At 36.0% G+C, this 18141-nt stretch overlaps 1 protein-coding gene across 1 annotated transcript in view; it reads left to right on the top strand.

Annotated features, from left to right (window-relative positions):
• LOC113516017 (mucin-5B-like) overlaps positions 1–18003 on the top strand; it is a 19490-nt gene extending 1487 nt beyond the window's left edge. The window contains 7 exon segments of the mRNA XM_026900349.3: positions 8659–8841; positions 10186–10392; positions 10885–11079; positions 12431–12625; positions 14764–14973; positions 17781–17840; positions 17843–18003. Coding sequence (XP_026756150.3) covers positions 8659–8841; positions 10186–10392; positions 10885–11079; positions 12431–12625; positions 14764–14973; positions 17781–17840; positions 17843–17976 — 1184 coding nt within the window. The 3' untranslated portion in view covers positions 17977–18003.
• The last annotated feature ends 138 nt before the right edge of the window (positions 18004–18141 follow it).

The raw sequence follows: 18141 nt of genomic DNA, 5'->3' as shown, positions 1-18141 counted from the left end.
ATAAATGAAGGAATAGAAGGTTACACCAGAAGGAGACTTTGTACAAAAGTCGATTGCTTGGCCACCTCTGTCCCATTCGTGTTTCTACCGTGAAGCAGTTTGAAGGGTGGGATATGGCGTAAATTTACTGGGTACAGAAGAATAACATCTGAGTCCTCAGGAATGGCAACGCATGGAGGGTATCATGGGCGAAATAGTATACTCTGTTATGTCCATGGTACTGTTCATATTAATAGGCGACGGTTACCACTTTCCATCAGGTGGGCCGTCAGCTTGTTTGCCATGCTAAGTTGTATAAAAAAAAAGGTTAGCACAACGTCAGGTCAGTTGGTCCAACGTGACCGATTCGTCAGAAATGAAACGCGCTGGATTCTAGGAGGGACCTGGGTAAATTGCTAGCAATTAGAACAGTTAATCCTCGATACCAATAGTCAAAACAAAGATGAAGACAAACATAAAATTTTTAAAAATTGTTATTATTATTTTTAATGTCATCTTTTTATAAATATCATCAAACATCGTCTGGTTACTATTTTATTATTATTTTATTACTAAGATAAAGTAAAATACGGCATAAAATTATTAATTATAAATATGTTAATTATAAAATGTTTAAAAGTGAAACGACATGATGAAATTCAAACTGAGAACTCGAGTGTAGACAACTTCAGAAAACAATTTTGAAATGTCCATTGATGAAACACAGTCTCTGTTTTTTTTTTGTTTCAACTTTTTTTTTGTTTATCATTAACTCTTGTACACATGTGTATTTAAGCCATCATGTTTAAATCTCTTCTAATCATATTAGATACCTAATTATTTGCTAAAATTATTTGGTTGCTCAATATTTGTTTACTCGTATTTTAAAATGGACTAAAAATATAATTATTCTAATTTTAAAATGAATAAAATCCAGCGATGGATGCGTAAATAAAATATATTATTATTCTATGATTCATAGATGACAAATCTATCTGTGATGAATGGTTCATGACACATTATATTTTGTTGAAATATTTAAATTTTGAAGGCTCAGATCGTAGAAAGATAATGCCGCGGATATTACCACAGAATAAGAATTATTAATCTATAAAAAAAAATATTATGTAATCTGCTCTGCAAAAAGTTTTTAATCTCGGTTAATAAGAAAAATTTTCTATATCTTTCTACATTATTATGACATAGAGATGTGTCCAATTTTCTCAGAAACCATTTCAAACGATTTCTGTTTATCTTGAACGATCTACGCGCCACTGCAAATGTCAGAACGAAGGTAAACCGTACGGTTTCCCAGTAAAACAATGACCCCCTCTGACGTAGTGATTGTAACTTATTTATTTTTATTAGTTTTGCCATGAAAACGCTATTTAGAGAATCAAACAAATATTTCGATGTTAAAAACATCGAAATATTTGTTTGACGGCTTAAATATATATGAGTACAAGAGTTAATAATAACAATATATATATATATATATATATATATATATATATATATATATATATATATATATATATATATATATATATATATATATATATATATATATATATATATATATATACACACACAAAAAAAAAACAGAGACAATGGACATTTCATGAGTGGACATTTCAAAATAGTTTCCTGAAGTCATCTATTCTCAAGATCTCAGTTTGAATTTCATCATGTCGTTTAACTTTTATTCAACATTTTATAATTAACATATTAAAATTAATAATTTTATGCCGTATTTTATTTTACTAATATTATAAATCAAAATCGTCATCACTTTTAATCTCTACTTTATTGATATTAATTACACTTTAGTATCGTATATATGGTTCCAGGTCGACCTCCACGTGGTTCCCCCTGGAAACTATCGTAACTAATTTATCGATGAATTTGTCACGATGGGCTAACTGATCTGCCTTTCTATCCTCACCAATCATCCATCACTGGTGCCCCGCTAGTGTATACCGATAGTCAGGCGGGATCATCATTCCATTATCATCCATTAAAAAAAAAAAAAAGTATCGTATATATGTATGTATCTACATATTAAGCAGAAGGTAGGTGCTACTGTGCGCACACGAACAGAGCTGTGACATTTTATTGTATATAATAATTATATTTATATTACACGTAGAGATTTATTATTGAAAGTGTAACTTACTAGTTACTTTGTGCTTTGCTAAAGGTGAAGTAGGTCTGATTAACTAACTTGGTCTAAAATTGAATATAATCATAATATTTTTTTTTATACAACTTAGAATGGCAAACAAGCTGACGGCCCACCTGATGGAAAGTGGTAACCGTCATCTATAGACATGAGCGGTACCATGGACATAACAGAGTATACTGTTTCGCCCATGATACCCTCCATGCGTTGCTATTTCTGAAGACTCAGATGTTATTCCTCTGTACCCAGTAAATTCACGCCATAATAATAGTATACTTTTATTAACAACCGACTTCAAAAAGACTTTAAAAATTTCAATTGTATTTACGCTTGTATTTTTTTTATGTTTGTTTCCTCACAACTTTTTTTATCTGAAAGGATATACTTACAATATGATCCCGCAGATATTTTTTACAAAATCATTTCAATCCTTTAATTTTTAAATTTAAAATGATTGCTTTTGCCACGATTGAAGTCGTTTTTTTTGTGGAATTGCCAATTTATTATATCTTAATTATTAATCTGCACTAATATTATAAAGAGGAAAGATTTGTATTTTTGTGTGTATGTTTGTAATGAATAAACTCAAAAATTACTTTGCCGATTTCAAAAATTCTTCCCGCATTAGAAAGCTATATTCATCCTGAGTAACATAGGCTATATTTACTGCTAGAAAAGATTAGGGATTTTTACTAAAACTTTAGTAATTTAACTCAAAGTGTTAAAAAATTGTAAAAAATATCTTTCGTCGCGTGCACTGCGGAAACTATTGGTGATAGAACAAAAGTATGTTCTACAATATTAAAGAAAATATCAATACCTACAAAAAACGTCGCGATACTATATGCCCAACTATTATCGTTATGTCACAATAACCACTTTTTAAAATGTCGTAAAAATGTCCACCCGTGCGAAGCCGGGATGGGCCGCTAGTAACTTATACTTATTTTGTTTAGACAAACGGATGTTTTTTTTTTTTATGGGTGAAAATGGAATAGTAAACCCGCCTGCGCTATCGGTATACACTGGCGGGGTACCAGTGAAAAATGATAGGTGAGGATGAAAAGACAGCTCAGTTCAACCCATCATTCAACGATAAATTAATCACGATAGTTTAGGGAGAATCGCGTGGAGACCGACCTGATTCGTAACATTGCTAGCAATAGGACTGTTAGACCCCATTGCTAAAAATCCCCCTAAACGGATTTTTTTTAATGGGTGATAATGGAATGGTAACCCCACCCGCGCTATCGGTATACACCGGCGGGGCACCAGTGAAGGATGATAGATGAGGATGAAGCAGGTCAGTTAGCACATCGTGACAATTTCAATAAGAATTGTTCACGATGGTTTCTAGGGGGAACCACGTGGAGGTCGACCTAATAGGGTATATTGCTAACAATAGGGGTGTCAATCTCCATTCTTAACAATCCCTTCCCCCCCCCCCGCCCCCCTAAACGGATATTAAACACACTTATGTTGTAAGATATTTTTACACACACATAGCCACTGTGGTCGGGTGACGCCGCGGGGCGTGGCACAGATGCAATATAACCGGTAGTATTGTAACATCGCACGCGTCATGTTATGGCTAGTGGGTTGTTTGCTAACTAGATTGTATAAAGTTTATTGCAATTCTAGTGAATCCAGTATTGTATGTTTCATCACACCAGCCTTTGTACAAAAGTCGATTGCTTGGGTACCTCTGTCCCATTCGTGTTTCAACCGTAAAGCAGTTATGTTTGCATGGCTGTGATTAGGTTTGAAGGGTGGGATATGGCGTGAATTTACTGGGTAAGGAGGAATAACACCCGAGTCCTCACGAATGGCAAGGTATGGGGGGTATCGTGGGCGAAACAGTATACTCTGTTATGTTCATGGTACTGCTCATGTCTATAGGCGACGGTTACCACTTTCCATCAGGTGGACCGTCAGCTTGTTTGCCATTCTAAGTTGTATAAAAAAAATCATCATTTCAACTATCGACTGTCCACTGCTGCACATAGGCCTTTCCCATAGAAAAAAAAAATTTTAGAAGTAGTTGCCACGCTTGGCAAGCGGGTTGGTAACCGCAATTATTTTTTAATTGATGATAATGGTATGGCTCGCTGTATGTGCCCCGGCATAGAATGGGCCTCTCCTACCTTTCTCGTGGGTATCGTAGAGGCGACTAAGAGAGGGCGAGGGATGGGCAGCAGCGTTTCTCTTAAAACATCTCTAAAAGCCTAACTGCGCTTGCCAACCCTCCTGCCAAGCGTGGCAACTACTGGCGGAACTCCCCTTATGGGGAAGGCTGTCCAGCAGTGGACAGTTAACGGCTGAAATAATAATAATAAATAAAAAGATGGTATGGCAACACCTCCCGCACCAATAGTACACGCTGACCGGGCATCAATAAGGGATGATTAGCATGAAAAGGCAGAGCAGATAGTTCTTCGTGATGAATGCACCTGGAATTTAGCACGATGGTTTCCAGAGGTACCACGTTGAGGTTGACTTGACAGGGTTTGTTGCTAGCAGTGAGTGGTAATGCGCATTACTAACAATGGGAGGGAGGGAGGGCCCCTGGCAACCCCAGGGAGGCTTTAGTGATGTTTTAAGAGGGACGCTGCTGCCATGTGGTCCTGACATAGAAGACAACAAGAGGACCTCTCTTCCTTTCCCGTAAGTGTCGTAAGAGGCGACTAAGAGAACTTAACGGTCAAGAAATTGTACGTTTATTGACATAACATTTTTAACTGCCACATCCTATGGTGATCACGTATTTTTTTATATAACTTGCAGAGTTCTTACCTGATGGAATGTAGCAACCGTTATCTATAAACGTGTATAATAACATTCACATCATCATATACATTGTGACGACTACAGACTTCTCGTGTCATTAATATAATAATGGTTTTTATTCAAGTAAACTCAACAATAAGCATTTCTGAAACAATTTTTTTTTAAGAATTTACCGCCCCATTCTGGATGCAATATCAGCTGAGAAGAACGGGCAAGAAACACAGCTGTCGCTTTTTTTTATATATAGCAATATAATCAATACGGGAGATCAACACGGGGGTAATTCTTATAGATTCCAAAAAGAATTGCCAAAATCGGTTCAAAATGAGCAAGAATGGGACCGATTCTGAGGCGTCATTTCCCTAAATTTATCTCTTAACCTACCATTTTAATTTGATAATTTTTCGAAATTACTGTTTTATGGATCACCGTAAATTAAAATACTTATATTTTTTATTTAAATCTGTTTGAAAATTAGTTATACTGGTGTTAAGATTTCGCTGTGATATCGAAATAGTGATACAGAAAATGTTTTTTTTTACAACACAGGGGGCAAACGAGCATTCGGCTCACCTGATGGTAAGTGACTACCGCCACCCATGGTCACCCACAACACCTACGGCATTGCAGGTGTGCTGCCGGCCTTTTAAAAAGGAATATGCTCTTTTTTGAAGGTCATGTTGTCGTATCGGTTCGGAAATACTGCTGCTATGTGATAGTGAAATTATGGTTTCAGAGAAATTACGCCTTAGAATGGATCCCAATATCTTTTAAAATTAGCCGTGTGGCCCTGGCATACAATTAGCCACTCCTGTCTTTCCTGTGGTCGTCGTAAAAGGCGACTAAGGAAACTTAATAGTCGAAGGATGAGCAGCAACATCTCTTTTAAAACATCGCCAAATCTTAACTGCGGTTGTCAACCCGCTTACCAAGCGTGGCAACTATTGACAAAACCCCCTTTTGGTGGAGGCCTGTGTTCACCAGTTAACCGTTGATATGATGAACATCATCTCTTAAAGCGCTCACAAGAAGTACAAGTGAATTGACAGCCTCCTTTTAGAAGTCGGTTAAAAACGGTAGTGTTGATGTACTTTTCAGTGATTGCTTTCTAATTGTTTACTAAACAGTGTGTACGTAAGCCTGTAGATCAGTGTTTTTCAATCTTTTTCATGACCCGACCCCCTTATTATGTAAAAATATCTTGCGACCCCCTTAGCATGTAATCTTGCGACCCCCTACCCTCCACAGTTTCGAATGTGTATGAATTTTATATAGTAAAATTATGAAATCCGTACAGTTGTATTTATATTCACAGTTAGGTTAATAAATAATATATAATAAAGTATCTAAAATAGACATGTAATCGATGTCTATTATATATATATATATATATATATATATATATATATATATATATATATATATATATATATATATATATATCATTATGTATTACTGATTAATTAATGCATTTATGGAACTGTTGATTTTTCACTGCTTCGCGACTTTCTGCGATCCCCTTGTAGAGGCTCGGGGACCCAAAGGGTCGCGAAACCAACACTTTGAAAAACACTGCTGTAGATGTATGATTGACACCGATCGTGGAATGTTAATATTTTCACGACTTGTAAAATCACATTGTCTTTGTAGCTGTAGAAACCTCGACCACAAAACATATCTTAGCTGTTTCATTAAAGAACAAAAACATATTTCTTATTTATAATAACACTTCGTCCACGTAACCAAGATGTGTTTACTGATCGTAGCTCCTCCATCCCATAAAGTACTTTTTTATTAATATTTCATTATTATCCATCTCTCTCTCTCTCTCTTCATCCATTTCATTACTGAAGGTCGTATCCTTGAAAGGTGTTTGTTGCTTCTCTTATGATATTTCTCCATTTCGCACAGTCTTCAGCCTCTCAGGGCAGCTGCAATTGACAGTCCCGTAACGGCGGTTACTTGGTCCGACCATCGACTAGGTGATCGTCCGCGTGGTCTTTTTTCCCTCTATCTTGCCTACAACCATTAGCTTGTCTGGATTATCGGACTGTCGACGAGCAATATAGCCGAAGTATCCGAAAATTCTCTGATAGCAGACGAGAGCCTATTTTTAATTCGGAGTTACGCCAGGATGGAAATGTACGTCCGTTTTCCAGGAAATTCGCAGCATCTTTCGCCAGCACCATTATTATTTGTATTTGTATTATTATGTATATATATTTATTTTAAAATTATGTACATACATATATGGTATACTAGTAAGGGTTCTGTTTTTTTTTTCATATACAGACTCTTAGCATGTACTCCTACTAATATATATCTTACGTCAAGTATCACATGCATGAAGCCCATCTAAAGCAAACCGCACGCAACAATCTTAATATCATGGACTATTCCGCCGCAGATCTACACATTCTTCATTATTTCAACCATTTATCTACCGCTAAACATAAATCTTCAGCACAGATTACCATAAGGAACGGTTTCAACCCAAAATCGATATCGTTGCCCGTATTGACGATACCGGCCATTGTGTTTCCTACAGCTGCAGCATGCCCAATGAAATCCATATTTCGAGGCAAATCATTTTCTTCGAACTTAGTAATTTAATCATATAGAATTGTATGTCATGTCTTATAGGGAAGTCAAAAGATACGGCATGGGATAGAGCTGGCTGGAAGATAATGTATGAATTAGTTGCACAACACGAGGACAAGACAAGAGGAAACTCTTAAATGAAAAGAGAGAGAATTGTATGTTATCATCATCATGCCAGCCGTTATCTGCCTTTTGGGGGGGTTTACCAGTAGTCGCCACGCTTGGCAAGCGGATTGGTAACCATAGTTAGGCTTTGATGATGTTTTTAAAAGGGACGCTGCTACCCATCCCTCAACCTTAAATTCCCTTAATCGCCTCTTACGACCCTTGCGGGAAAGGATGGGGTGGCCTATTTTATGCCGGAACCACATGGTATATTGGCTCGGCAAAGCAATTATATATATTATTTATTATATTCGTGTGATAAAGTTGATGATAATGCAGAAGTCAAATTTAAGTCATGCCTTGAGCGCTTAGGGGCTGCAGAGGTCGCTTACCGTATGCAGTGGAGATCTAATGAGATCTAACAATTTCACTGCAGGTCGACCTCCACACTATTTCCACTGTTACGATAGGCTAACTGACCTGACTTCTTTCGCACCTCATTCATTGGTATTCCCACCAGCTTACACCGCAAATGGAATTGTCACATTATATTATTATACTCGTATTTTATATCCGGCCATATCGAATAAAATATTTTCAGAGTTCATATATCATAAATATATAAACTGCTAAATTACTAAACAGAATTGAATGTTTTTTTTTATACAACTTAGAATGGCAATCAAGCTGACGGCCCACCTGATGGAAAGTGGTAACGGTCGCCTATAGACATGAGCAGTACCATGGACATAACAGAGTATACTGTTTCGCCCATGATACCCCCATGCGTTCCCATTCCTGAGGACTCAGGTGTTATTCCTCTGTACCCTGTATAAGGCATCGTTAAAATTCTTACATCATTCCAAGTGATACTGGCTATATTTTTTTTTAATTTCATTTTCGGTAGAGCAAGCGTGTCTTTTAATTTGCTGAGCAAAATTTTCTTGTACAAAATTCAATAAGATTTGAACAATATCATAATAATGTATCTATACGTATTTCAGCTCAAGTGGGCACATTATGTCGCAGTAACGAGAGATTGCTAACATGCGGGGGCTGCCAGAAGACCTGCGTGGATCCTGTGCCTCGCTGCGAGGGTATATGTCGAATTGGCTGCTACTGCGAGGAGGGAGAAGTCAGGAATGTAACTGGTCATTGTATTAAATTGGCAGATTGTCCAACCATCGGTGAGTATATGGGCAGTTATCTTTAGATTTTAAACCGACTTCATAAAGGAGAGGAATAGGGAGGGAGTCTACCAGAGGGAAACTTTGTACAAAAGTAGATTGCTTGGGTACCTCTGTCCCATTCGCGTTTCTACCGTGAAGCAGTTGTGTTTGCATGGCTGTGTTTCGATTTGAAGGGTGGGATATGGCAGTGAATTTACAGGGTATAGAGGAATAACATCTAAGTCCTCAGGTATAGCAATGCATGGGGGGTATCATGGGCGAAACAGTATACTCTGTTATGTCCATGGTACTGCTCATGTCTATAGACGATGGTTATTACTTTCCATCAGGTGTGCCGTCAGCTTGTTTGCTATTGTAAGTCGCATAAAAATAAGGTAGCTTTTAGTTTGGTTGTATTTTTTTATTTGTTAGCTTATGTCAATTACAAACTGATTTGCAAAATTCTTTTTTTTTTTATTTTAAAGGATATATTCACTCGTACAGATTGGTTCAGTATTTTTTTTAATGGGTGAAAATGGTATGGTAACTCCGCCTGCGCTAACGGAATACGCTGGCGGAGCACCAGTGAAGGGTGATAGATGAGAATGAAAACAGGCCAGTTAGCCCATCATGATGAATTCATCAGGAATTAACCATGATAGTATCCAGGGAGAACCGCGAGGAGGTCGACCTGGTTGGGTATATTGCTAGCAATGGGATTCTCAGTCTCCATTACTAACAATCCCTTTCCCCCTGGTTTAGTAGTTTAGTTTTTAAGTAAAAATAAATGATTTTGCTACAATAGAAGTCTTTTTTTTTTTGTGCAATACAATCTTAAATTATATCGTATGTAAAAATTTGGACTTCAGTTGACTCAATTCGCATAGAAAACTGCCCGTATTAGAGAAGCCTTATGTACACATTCGATAGAGAAAGAATTTTAGAATTGTATGAGGGTGGCGCCTTCTAATTAGTAATGTGCCTCCGATAAAAAATCTATTGGTTATTTTTTGGCAGATCTTAAACGGATCTTTTACGTCACTAAATGTCATTCTATATATAAAATTATAATTAGTTTGGAGGAAGAGATTGTTAGTAATGCGGACTACCAGTCCCATTGCTAGCAATGTACTCTGTCAGGTCGACCTGCACGCGGGTCACCCTTTAAAAGCCTAAATGCGGTTGCCAACCCGCTTGCCAAGCGTGACAGCTACTAGTAAAACTCCCCTTATGTTTAACAGTTAAAAGTTAACGGAGAGAGATTTGATAGTTTGTTTGTAATGAATAAACACAAAAAAAAATATTAAACCGGTTTAATCTATAAAATCTATATTATTATAATAATAAAAATATATTTTTCAGTATACAAAACAAATCCAGATGGCGTTGAATGTCCATTGAATGAAGAGTACAGGTTATGCGAATCTTGTAACAAAACATGTGACAATCCAAACCCAATTTGTCCAGCTCAGTGCTCCAAGGGCTGTTTTTGTAAAGAGGGTCTAGTGAGAGACAAGGACGGAAAATGTGTGAAGTATGACCAATGTTCCAAGTTCGCGCAGTTTGAGTGTAAGTGGATATTATTTTTGCGTATGACCAACATGTATGCTAATTACATAATAATTTTTAAATTCCTGCTCAAAATACAAGATCATTGTTGACTGCGCTTACATCAAGGTTAGCGATGAAATTATTTGTCGAATAATAATTAACCGCTCGGCGAGAATCACTTCTAGATACGGATATAAATCCTATTGTAGTATTGACATTTATTATAGTACCATTTGCCGTGTGGTCCCGGCATAGAATAGGCCACCCCTTCCTTTTCCATGGGTGTCGTAAGAGGCGACTAAGGGAGGGTGAGGGATGGACAGCAGCATCTCTCATAAAATATTTTCAAAGCCTAACTGCGGTTGCCAATACGCCTGCCAAGCATGTCAACTACTGGATAAATTTCCCCAAGGGGGAGACTTATGTTTGACAATGGACAGTTAAAGGCTGATATCATGATGATGATGGTGATGAGAGTACCAATTAATAAACCAATCACAATTGTTACAGCAAATAATATAACGGTAATAGACAAGCGTAACTGCCCTCCACACCAAGTGTTCAAACTTTGTGAGAACTGCGAAAAAACTTGCAGTAACCCGAACCCCAAATGTCCGGCGCAATGCACCAAGGGTTGCTTCTGTGATGATGGATTCTACAAAGCGCCCAATGGAAACTGTGTCAAACTTCAGGATTGTCCTAAAGGTTAGTTAAAAGTCTCTGCATCCAATATGTATACATGAAGACCAAACAATGTAATATACTTGGAACTAGCCCTACCTCATCCAATTCCTCATCAACGACATACAAATATTAATCTGTTCTTTAATATATGTACTTTTTATTATAACAGATTGTGAATTGTTAATCTCTGTTGTTGATTGCCTGGTTTGTCATTACACACCGGTCTCTATTCACAGACAGTCTCACGGTGAAATCCGATCTCGTCGGCTTAGTATCAAATGAAATTAATGAAACATTACCTAAATTGTGTAAGCGAGATCTCTAATGTAGATACATTAATATGTAACAGAAGAAAATCTAGCAAATTAGACCATCCGTATATTTTTACAATAGCTATATTTTTTATCTTTTTTGTTAAGAGGCACATACTTAATACATTAATACATAAATAAATAATAAATATTACCTTAATAGTCTATTTTAATATAGGGAATTGTTGATACAAAAATAAAGCAATGAAAGATTTTGCCATTCCGGAATTTAAATCTGCGAGTATATTTGAAAATAGATCAATATACTGTCTCAAAACCTATTTATATATGAACAGTGAGAGCAGTGTATGAAAGGCCTCTATCCTTACATAGATAGCTTCAAAGGCTTTCTTGAATAGTCTCATGCTTTCTTATGATCACACCGATTTCGGAAACTTGCCTCTTCTGTCAGATGTAATACAACTAGTTTGAATTTAATAAGCCAGTTTAAGTATTACCTGGCACCTACATTAATCCACTTTTATATTTTATAACTATAAAAGAAATATTAAACATCATACAATGCCATAAAATGATGCGGCATATAATGCGGAATAAAAAAAATATAATTCTACACCTCACAATACAGGGGAAGATCCGGAATATTTTATAATGAGTGAAGCTTAAATGCCAACCCTGTCTGCGCTATTAGTATACCGTGGCGGGTCACCAGTGAGACATAATAAGTAAAAATGAAAGCAAGTCAGTTGGCACATTGTGACGAATTCCAAAATAATCCACCACAACGATTTCCAGGAGAAACCTCGAAAAAATCGACCTATTGGATATTGTATTGCTAGTAAAATAGATATGCTAGGCTGTTAGACCCTATTACTAACAATGCCTTTTTCCCCTAAAATCCAGAATTGCAAAGTCCCCGGAAGACGCCGGACCTACTGCTTAAAAAATCTAAAGTTTAGGAAGATAATCGGTTATCTTTTCAGGATGAGACTAGACAAGATTAAGATCACCATAATGGTCGCCAACCTCCAGTGGGAGATGGCATATATAGAAGAAAAGCTCTTATCAAAAAAATAATTAATCTGTTGTTTTTGTTCCAGCAACTCCTACACCGTTACCGTACCAGCTAACTTGCGGACTTAATCAGGTCTTTAAAATCTGCGAAAATTGTGAGAAGACTTGCAGCAACCCAAACCCCATATGCCCAGCGCAATGTACGAAGGGTTGCTTTTGTGATGATGGTTTCTATAAAGCGCCTAATGGAAGTTGTGTCAAACTAGAAAATTGCCCTCAAGGTCTGTAGCGAGAATAGTAGCATACAAAGATAGATCAATTTCTAAACTTCTATCCACTGCCATATTTCGATTAATTTAAGTAGATTAAGTAAAAGCAAAATCTTGTATAATGTAATGTAAATTGGACTCTATTTTCCGCGCTAAGCCTCCCATTTGGGTCATTGTATGTATGACTCATGGCTAGTACAATCAGCCCAGCTCCACCCAGAAGCACACTTCTTTCTAAGATCTTCACAGACCTCACAGAGCGACCATACTGTTCCGACGATTTCTAAACGTTGAGGGGCCACAGCTTCACATCCAAGGATTACGTAAACAGCGGTTTCTTCGGCATCAAGACAGCCTCGACATAGAGAGCTGTCTGTGGCTCCTATTGTATAATGGGCAATGGCCCGTTATTGTCCCTATCATCGTTTTAAGATTTTTCCTATATAGATATAATAAACGTTTTGATAACCAAAATACTGTGATGATACTAAATTATATTTTGCTCTTTTTTGTTAATTATATACGAACATTACATCGTCGATGTTATACATTTCTTTTTTTTTTTTTATTCCATTAATAGATTCTTAGGTTGTGTATTTCCGTTTCCTATAACAAATATTGTACAGTACTAGTTTTTCTTTTATACTTGCACTGTCTGTTGATCTTGATTATGTCTTAAGTACACAATATTATTTGAACAATTGCCTTAATGTTTAATTCTATTTATTTATTGACTGCTAATTTATTATCAACTGTATTAGATTATACTAAGTTATTTATTCTGTGACTATTTAAATTTAATAAACTGTTGAAATTGATCTTATTGTTTTTCTTGTGAATCTATCGTATAAAACTTCTAAGTATTTACTTTCTAGTACTACTTTTACGTAAATTATATTATTATTCACATTATTTTGAGCTTAAACAAATCTTTACCCATAAAAATTTATTTCATGCTGTAAATTAAAGTAAACTGAGCCGAAATTAAAGTCGGTTTTATTATGTACTTATTTTATATTTATGTTACGAGACCGCTAATAAATTGATTTTTATAATCGACTTTACTCCCGTATTAGTCTGTTAGCAATAATGTCAAAAAGCATGCAAACTGGAATACCTATATAACCGAAAAACAACAGTTAATTGTACAGAATCAATTTAAGTTTACATTTTTTTTTAATTAATGAGGCATTTATTTAGGCATTCCGTTCTTGCTATTTGATATAGGTGACGGAGTGCATGTTATATTGGGCGTATCGTATTTTTTTTTTTTTGGGTATATGGCGTATTAGGGGATATCATCTTCCTACCCTTATCCCAATCATTTGGGGTCAGCATAATATGATTTTACCATATTACAAAAAGATTTGGTTTTTAGTTTTACGACCGGCCACCTGCCTGACGTCAACCCTCTTTGGGAATAGGGGATATAAAACATGTAATATGGACGAGTTAAGACTGCAACTGAAATAAGAGAGTGGTTAACCATCAATTGGGGAAGTGTAGCCATTTTCCGATCGACAATTTTTTTTTTCGTGGGAGAAGCTGGCCCTCTAAAAAAGATTTTCAGCCATGGTTTTTCCACTCACATCGTGCGTGGAGTGGGCACGCTTCAGTTGTCCCCCTCTATATATGCCTATGGATTAATTTATTAATTTTTATTTCGTTATAAAATCTGAGTTTCCATCCGCTAAATGCTCAACTGAATTTTCAGTAAACATTTTCAATATAAACACTTCATGTAAACTTTGTAGTAACATAAATAGAGGGGATAGAAAAAATATGGAGCGACTCAGAAAATGGGATTGGCATCAAGAACCCACATTTTATTTATACAACTTAGAACGGCAAACAAGCTGACGGTCCACCTGATGGAAAGTGGTAACCGTCGCCTATAGACATGAGCAGTACCATGGACATAACAGAGTATACTGTTTCGATCACGACACCTCCCATGCATTCCCATTTCTGAGGACTCAGGTGTTGTTCCTCTGCACCCTGTAAATTCACGCCATATCCCAACCTTCATACCGAAACACAACTACTTTATGGATGAAACACTAATGGGACAGAGATACCAAGCAAGCAAACGACTTTTGTACGAAGTCTCCCTCTGGTAAAACCTACATACCATTTAAAAACGTTTTCAGCTGAAATGACGTTAGGGGACACTCATGTCACCAATATCGATGACTGCCAATTAGACGAGGAGTACTTCTCTTGCGGCTGGTGTGAGCCAACCTGCTCGGACCCTCAACCACGGTGCCCGCTGAAAATCTGCACCAGTGGATGCCTCTGCAAGCCCCCACTGCTCAGACACCGCAGTGGGCATTGCGTTGAAGCGAAAAACTGTTTGCCACGTAGGAAATCATCATATTTAAACATTGATTATATTATTTAAAAGTTATTTGCTTGTTGTATCTTAGACATAAAGCAGCTTAAAGAGCTTGCATGACTGTATTTCGGTATGATACGGCAGTGGAATTACAGAGTATAGTATCGTAATATCTTAAGCCTCAGGAATAGCAACGTATAAAGGGTATCATGGACACCATGAAATGCTCTCATGGGCTTAATTTCTAGTTCAATAAAAAATACTATTTAAAGCCCCATCTGCACTTTTGGTATATACAAGTGAGACACGAATTCAACAATTATTAATCACGAAAGTTTCTAGAGGGAACCGCGTGGAGAAAACCTGTACCTACAAATAGTCTTTTTGCCACTAGCCGCTGACGTACAAATTCTGGAAAACGGTTACCTTTGTATAGACTTGTGAATTCATATAACGCTTTAATGTTGATATTATTAATGAACGCCCAAGCACTTTTAAAAAGCTAATCTCTAAAAGATTCACTTAATTTTTAACTGTTCTTCTTTGCTTAAGCTATTTGTATTATATTTGAATCGAAACTGTGGTAAACGGTGTTGGTGGCAAATTTACTCAATGTTTTCTTTGACTAATATTATGTATTATTCATTATTTCGTCACTGTTAGTTTTCCCAAATAAATGAAAAAAAAATCTATATTCCAACTCTTAAGGTTTGCTTTAATTATAAATATTTTTGTACCAGTTTCTGTCCCTTTTCGTACGCATGGATTTTGGAAATTTTACCCACTTAGTGTCATCATCATCAACATCATATTAGCCGATAACAGCCCACTGGTGAACTTAAGGTTCCCCCATAGATTGGCTTTGCGTTTGGAGGGTAATACCAGTAGTTGGGGGGAAAGGAATTGTTAGTAATGGAGACTAAGAATCCCATTGCTAGCAATATACCCAACCAGGTCGACCTTCTCGCGGTTCCCCCTGGAAACTATCATGGTTAATTCCTGATGAATTCATCATGATGGGCTAACTGGCCTGTTTTCATCCTCATCGATCACCCTTCACTGGTGCTCCGCCAGCGTATCCCGTTAGCGCAGGCGGGGCTACCATACCATTTTCATCCAATAAAAAAAAAATACCAGTCGTTGTCACGCTTGATAGTTTATAGGAATTGAATTTTCAAAATTCTTTACTCATTGTTCACTTATGTTACATAAAAGCTAAAAAATTTTAAGATTCTAGACTCAGCGGTTTAGACTGTGCTTTGATATACAGGTCAGTCAGTCAATCAACATCCTCTTTCATATTGATAATAAAATAAAGCCTTAAATAAAGCAATATTAAATAAACACACAAAAAAATTTCAACATCTCGCTTGAATCAATGGGTAATACCTATGAGTTGTTAGACCTTGTACTATGTGAACGTGATAATGAATTCACGTAATTGTAATAAAGCCGTGACGCCTGGCATTTAGTTCGAATCTCTCTCGGGTCATTCGGAAAAACCAATCGAAAATATTTTTGTTCAGTTACCAATTCGAAACAAACACTTAGATTGTTATTTATGTACAAAAGAAAAAAAAATAGAAGAAGAAAACATGCAGTGTGTTGACTAAGGAAGTTACGTAAGTAAATTCCAGACAAAAATACCAGTGCTTGACTTTTCTAAAACATATTATCTATATCTGTCTCTACTGGTAAAATCGTTTGTTCCGACTGATTAGCTATCAACGCACAACCAAAACTCAATTTATAAAATTTAAATTTGGAATAAAGGTTTATTTTCTATCGACTTTCTCAATTCAGTTGTATTATTGTCATGTTTATTGCCTCATAACTCCGTCAGTTGTAAACCGATTTAGAAAAGTGTTTTTTATCTGCTAGGATTTAGTTATAGATTGGTCCCATAGAAATAATATCAAAATCAATTGATTAGTTTAATTTTTAAATTAAAAGAACTGGTTTTGCCAAAATCAAAGTTAGTTTTTTTTTTTTTTTTGAGAAACACTATATAAATGCGAATTATATATGTATATTCACTCATAAAAAATGTTTGAAAAAAAGGGGATAAGAGTTAGCATGACACTGCGCATGCATAGTTACAAAAACATCTAATATCGAATAACTAACCAGTTTCTTCATTCAAGCCATTTTTAAAGGGTTTAATTCTTTTCATTTGGTACCATAACACAGGACCTTGTAATCAAAAGATCTTATCTACAATGTCAATAGAAAATGCACCTATATCAATAGCCACTTCATGTGGGCCCAGTTTATTATATGACATGCAAATAAATATTTCGCGCCATTTATGACATTAAGTGGGTGCCCTGCCAGTGTATACCGATAGTACAGGCGGGGTTACCATTCCATTGACATCAATTAAAAAAAAATTACTGTATATGATAAACGACAAAAACAAAATGCGTTAATATAAACATTACTGTCATAAAACGTTAAAAGACAATTTACATTGTTAAACATTGTAAATTGTCATCATAATGTTGGCAGGCGATACATTAATGTCAATGAACTTTACGCCTAATTATAAAATTTTGTTCCAAGCTAAAAATATAAATCGTAATTGGTATTCGGTGGGAAGCAATTTTGATAAACGCTTTAAAAAACAATTACAATGCGCCTTTTTATTTAAAATTTATTTGCCATAATCATTCGAGAACGGAAAACATTGTCTTTTTTTAAAAAAAGGAACCAATTTACATCAGTGTAGTTAAAAAGTAAAAAAAAAAAAAACTGTTAAAATGAAGTTAAAAGATTTTGGTTTTGGTTAGTGGACAGTTAATGCTTGTAATTGTAATTTATTCTTTCTTTCAGAACGTTGTCCGAAAGCTAACGAAGAGTTCGTTTGTCGGTACGGCTGTGAGCCGAGTTGCCGCAAGCGGTGCACCCTCTGCGGTGCTCGCTGGGCTGCCATTGCAAGTTAGGTCTGCTGAGAGACTCAAATGGACTCTGTGTTACACCCGACATGTGTAGCCCTATTTCAATAATACAACAACCACACCACAGTTGAAACTGGAACGACTCTTATAAATTTACTTCAAAACTATTAATTTCTTGATGTTTTCACTATTGTTAATTCTATTTATATCTATTTATTTTTAATAAATTATTGAGAATTGAAACTAGTTACTTTTTTAAAATATTTAGAAAAAAAATTTAAAAGCAATAGAAAAAG

This window comes from Galleria mellonella, unplaced genomic scaffold, assembly GCF_026898425.1.
Source record: "Galleria mellonella isolate WM207_F2 unplaced genomic scaffold, CSIRO_AGI_GalMel_v1 utg56, whole genome shotgun sequence".
Lineage (NCBI taxonomy): Eukaryota > Metazoa > Arthropoda > Insecta > Lepidoptera > Pyralidae > Galleria > Galleria mellonella.
This window is presented reverse-complemented; position numbering and strand designations above follow the sequence as displayed.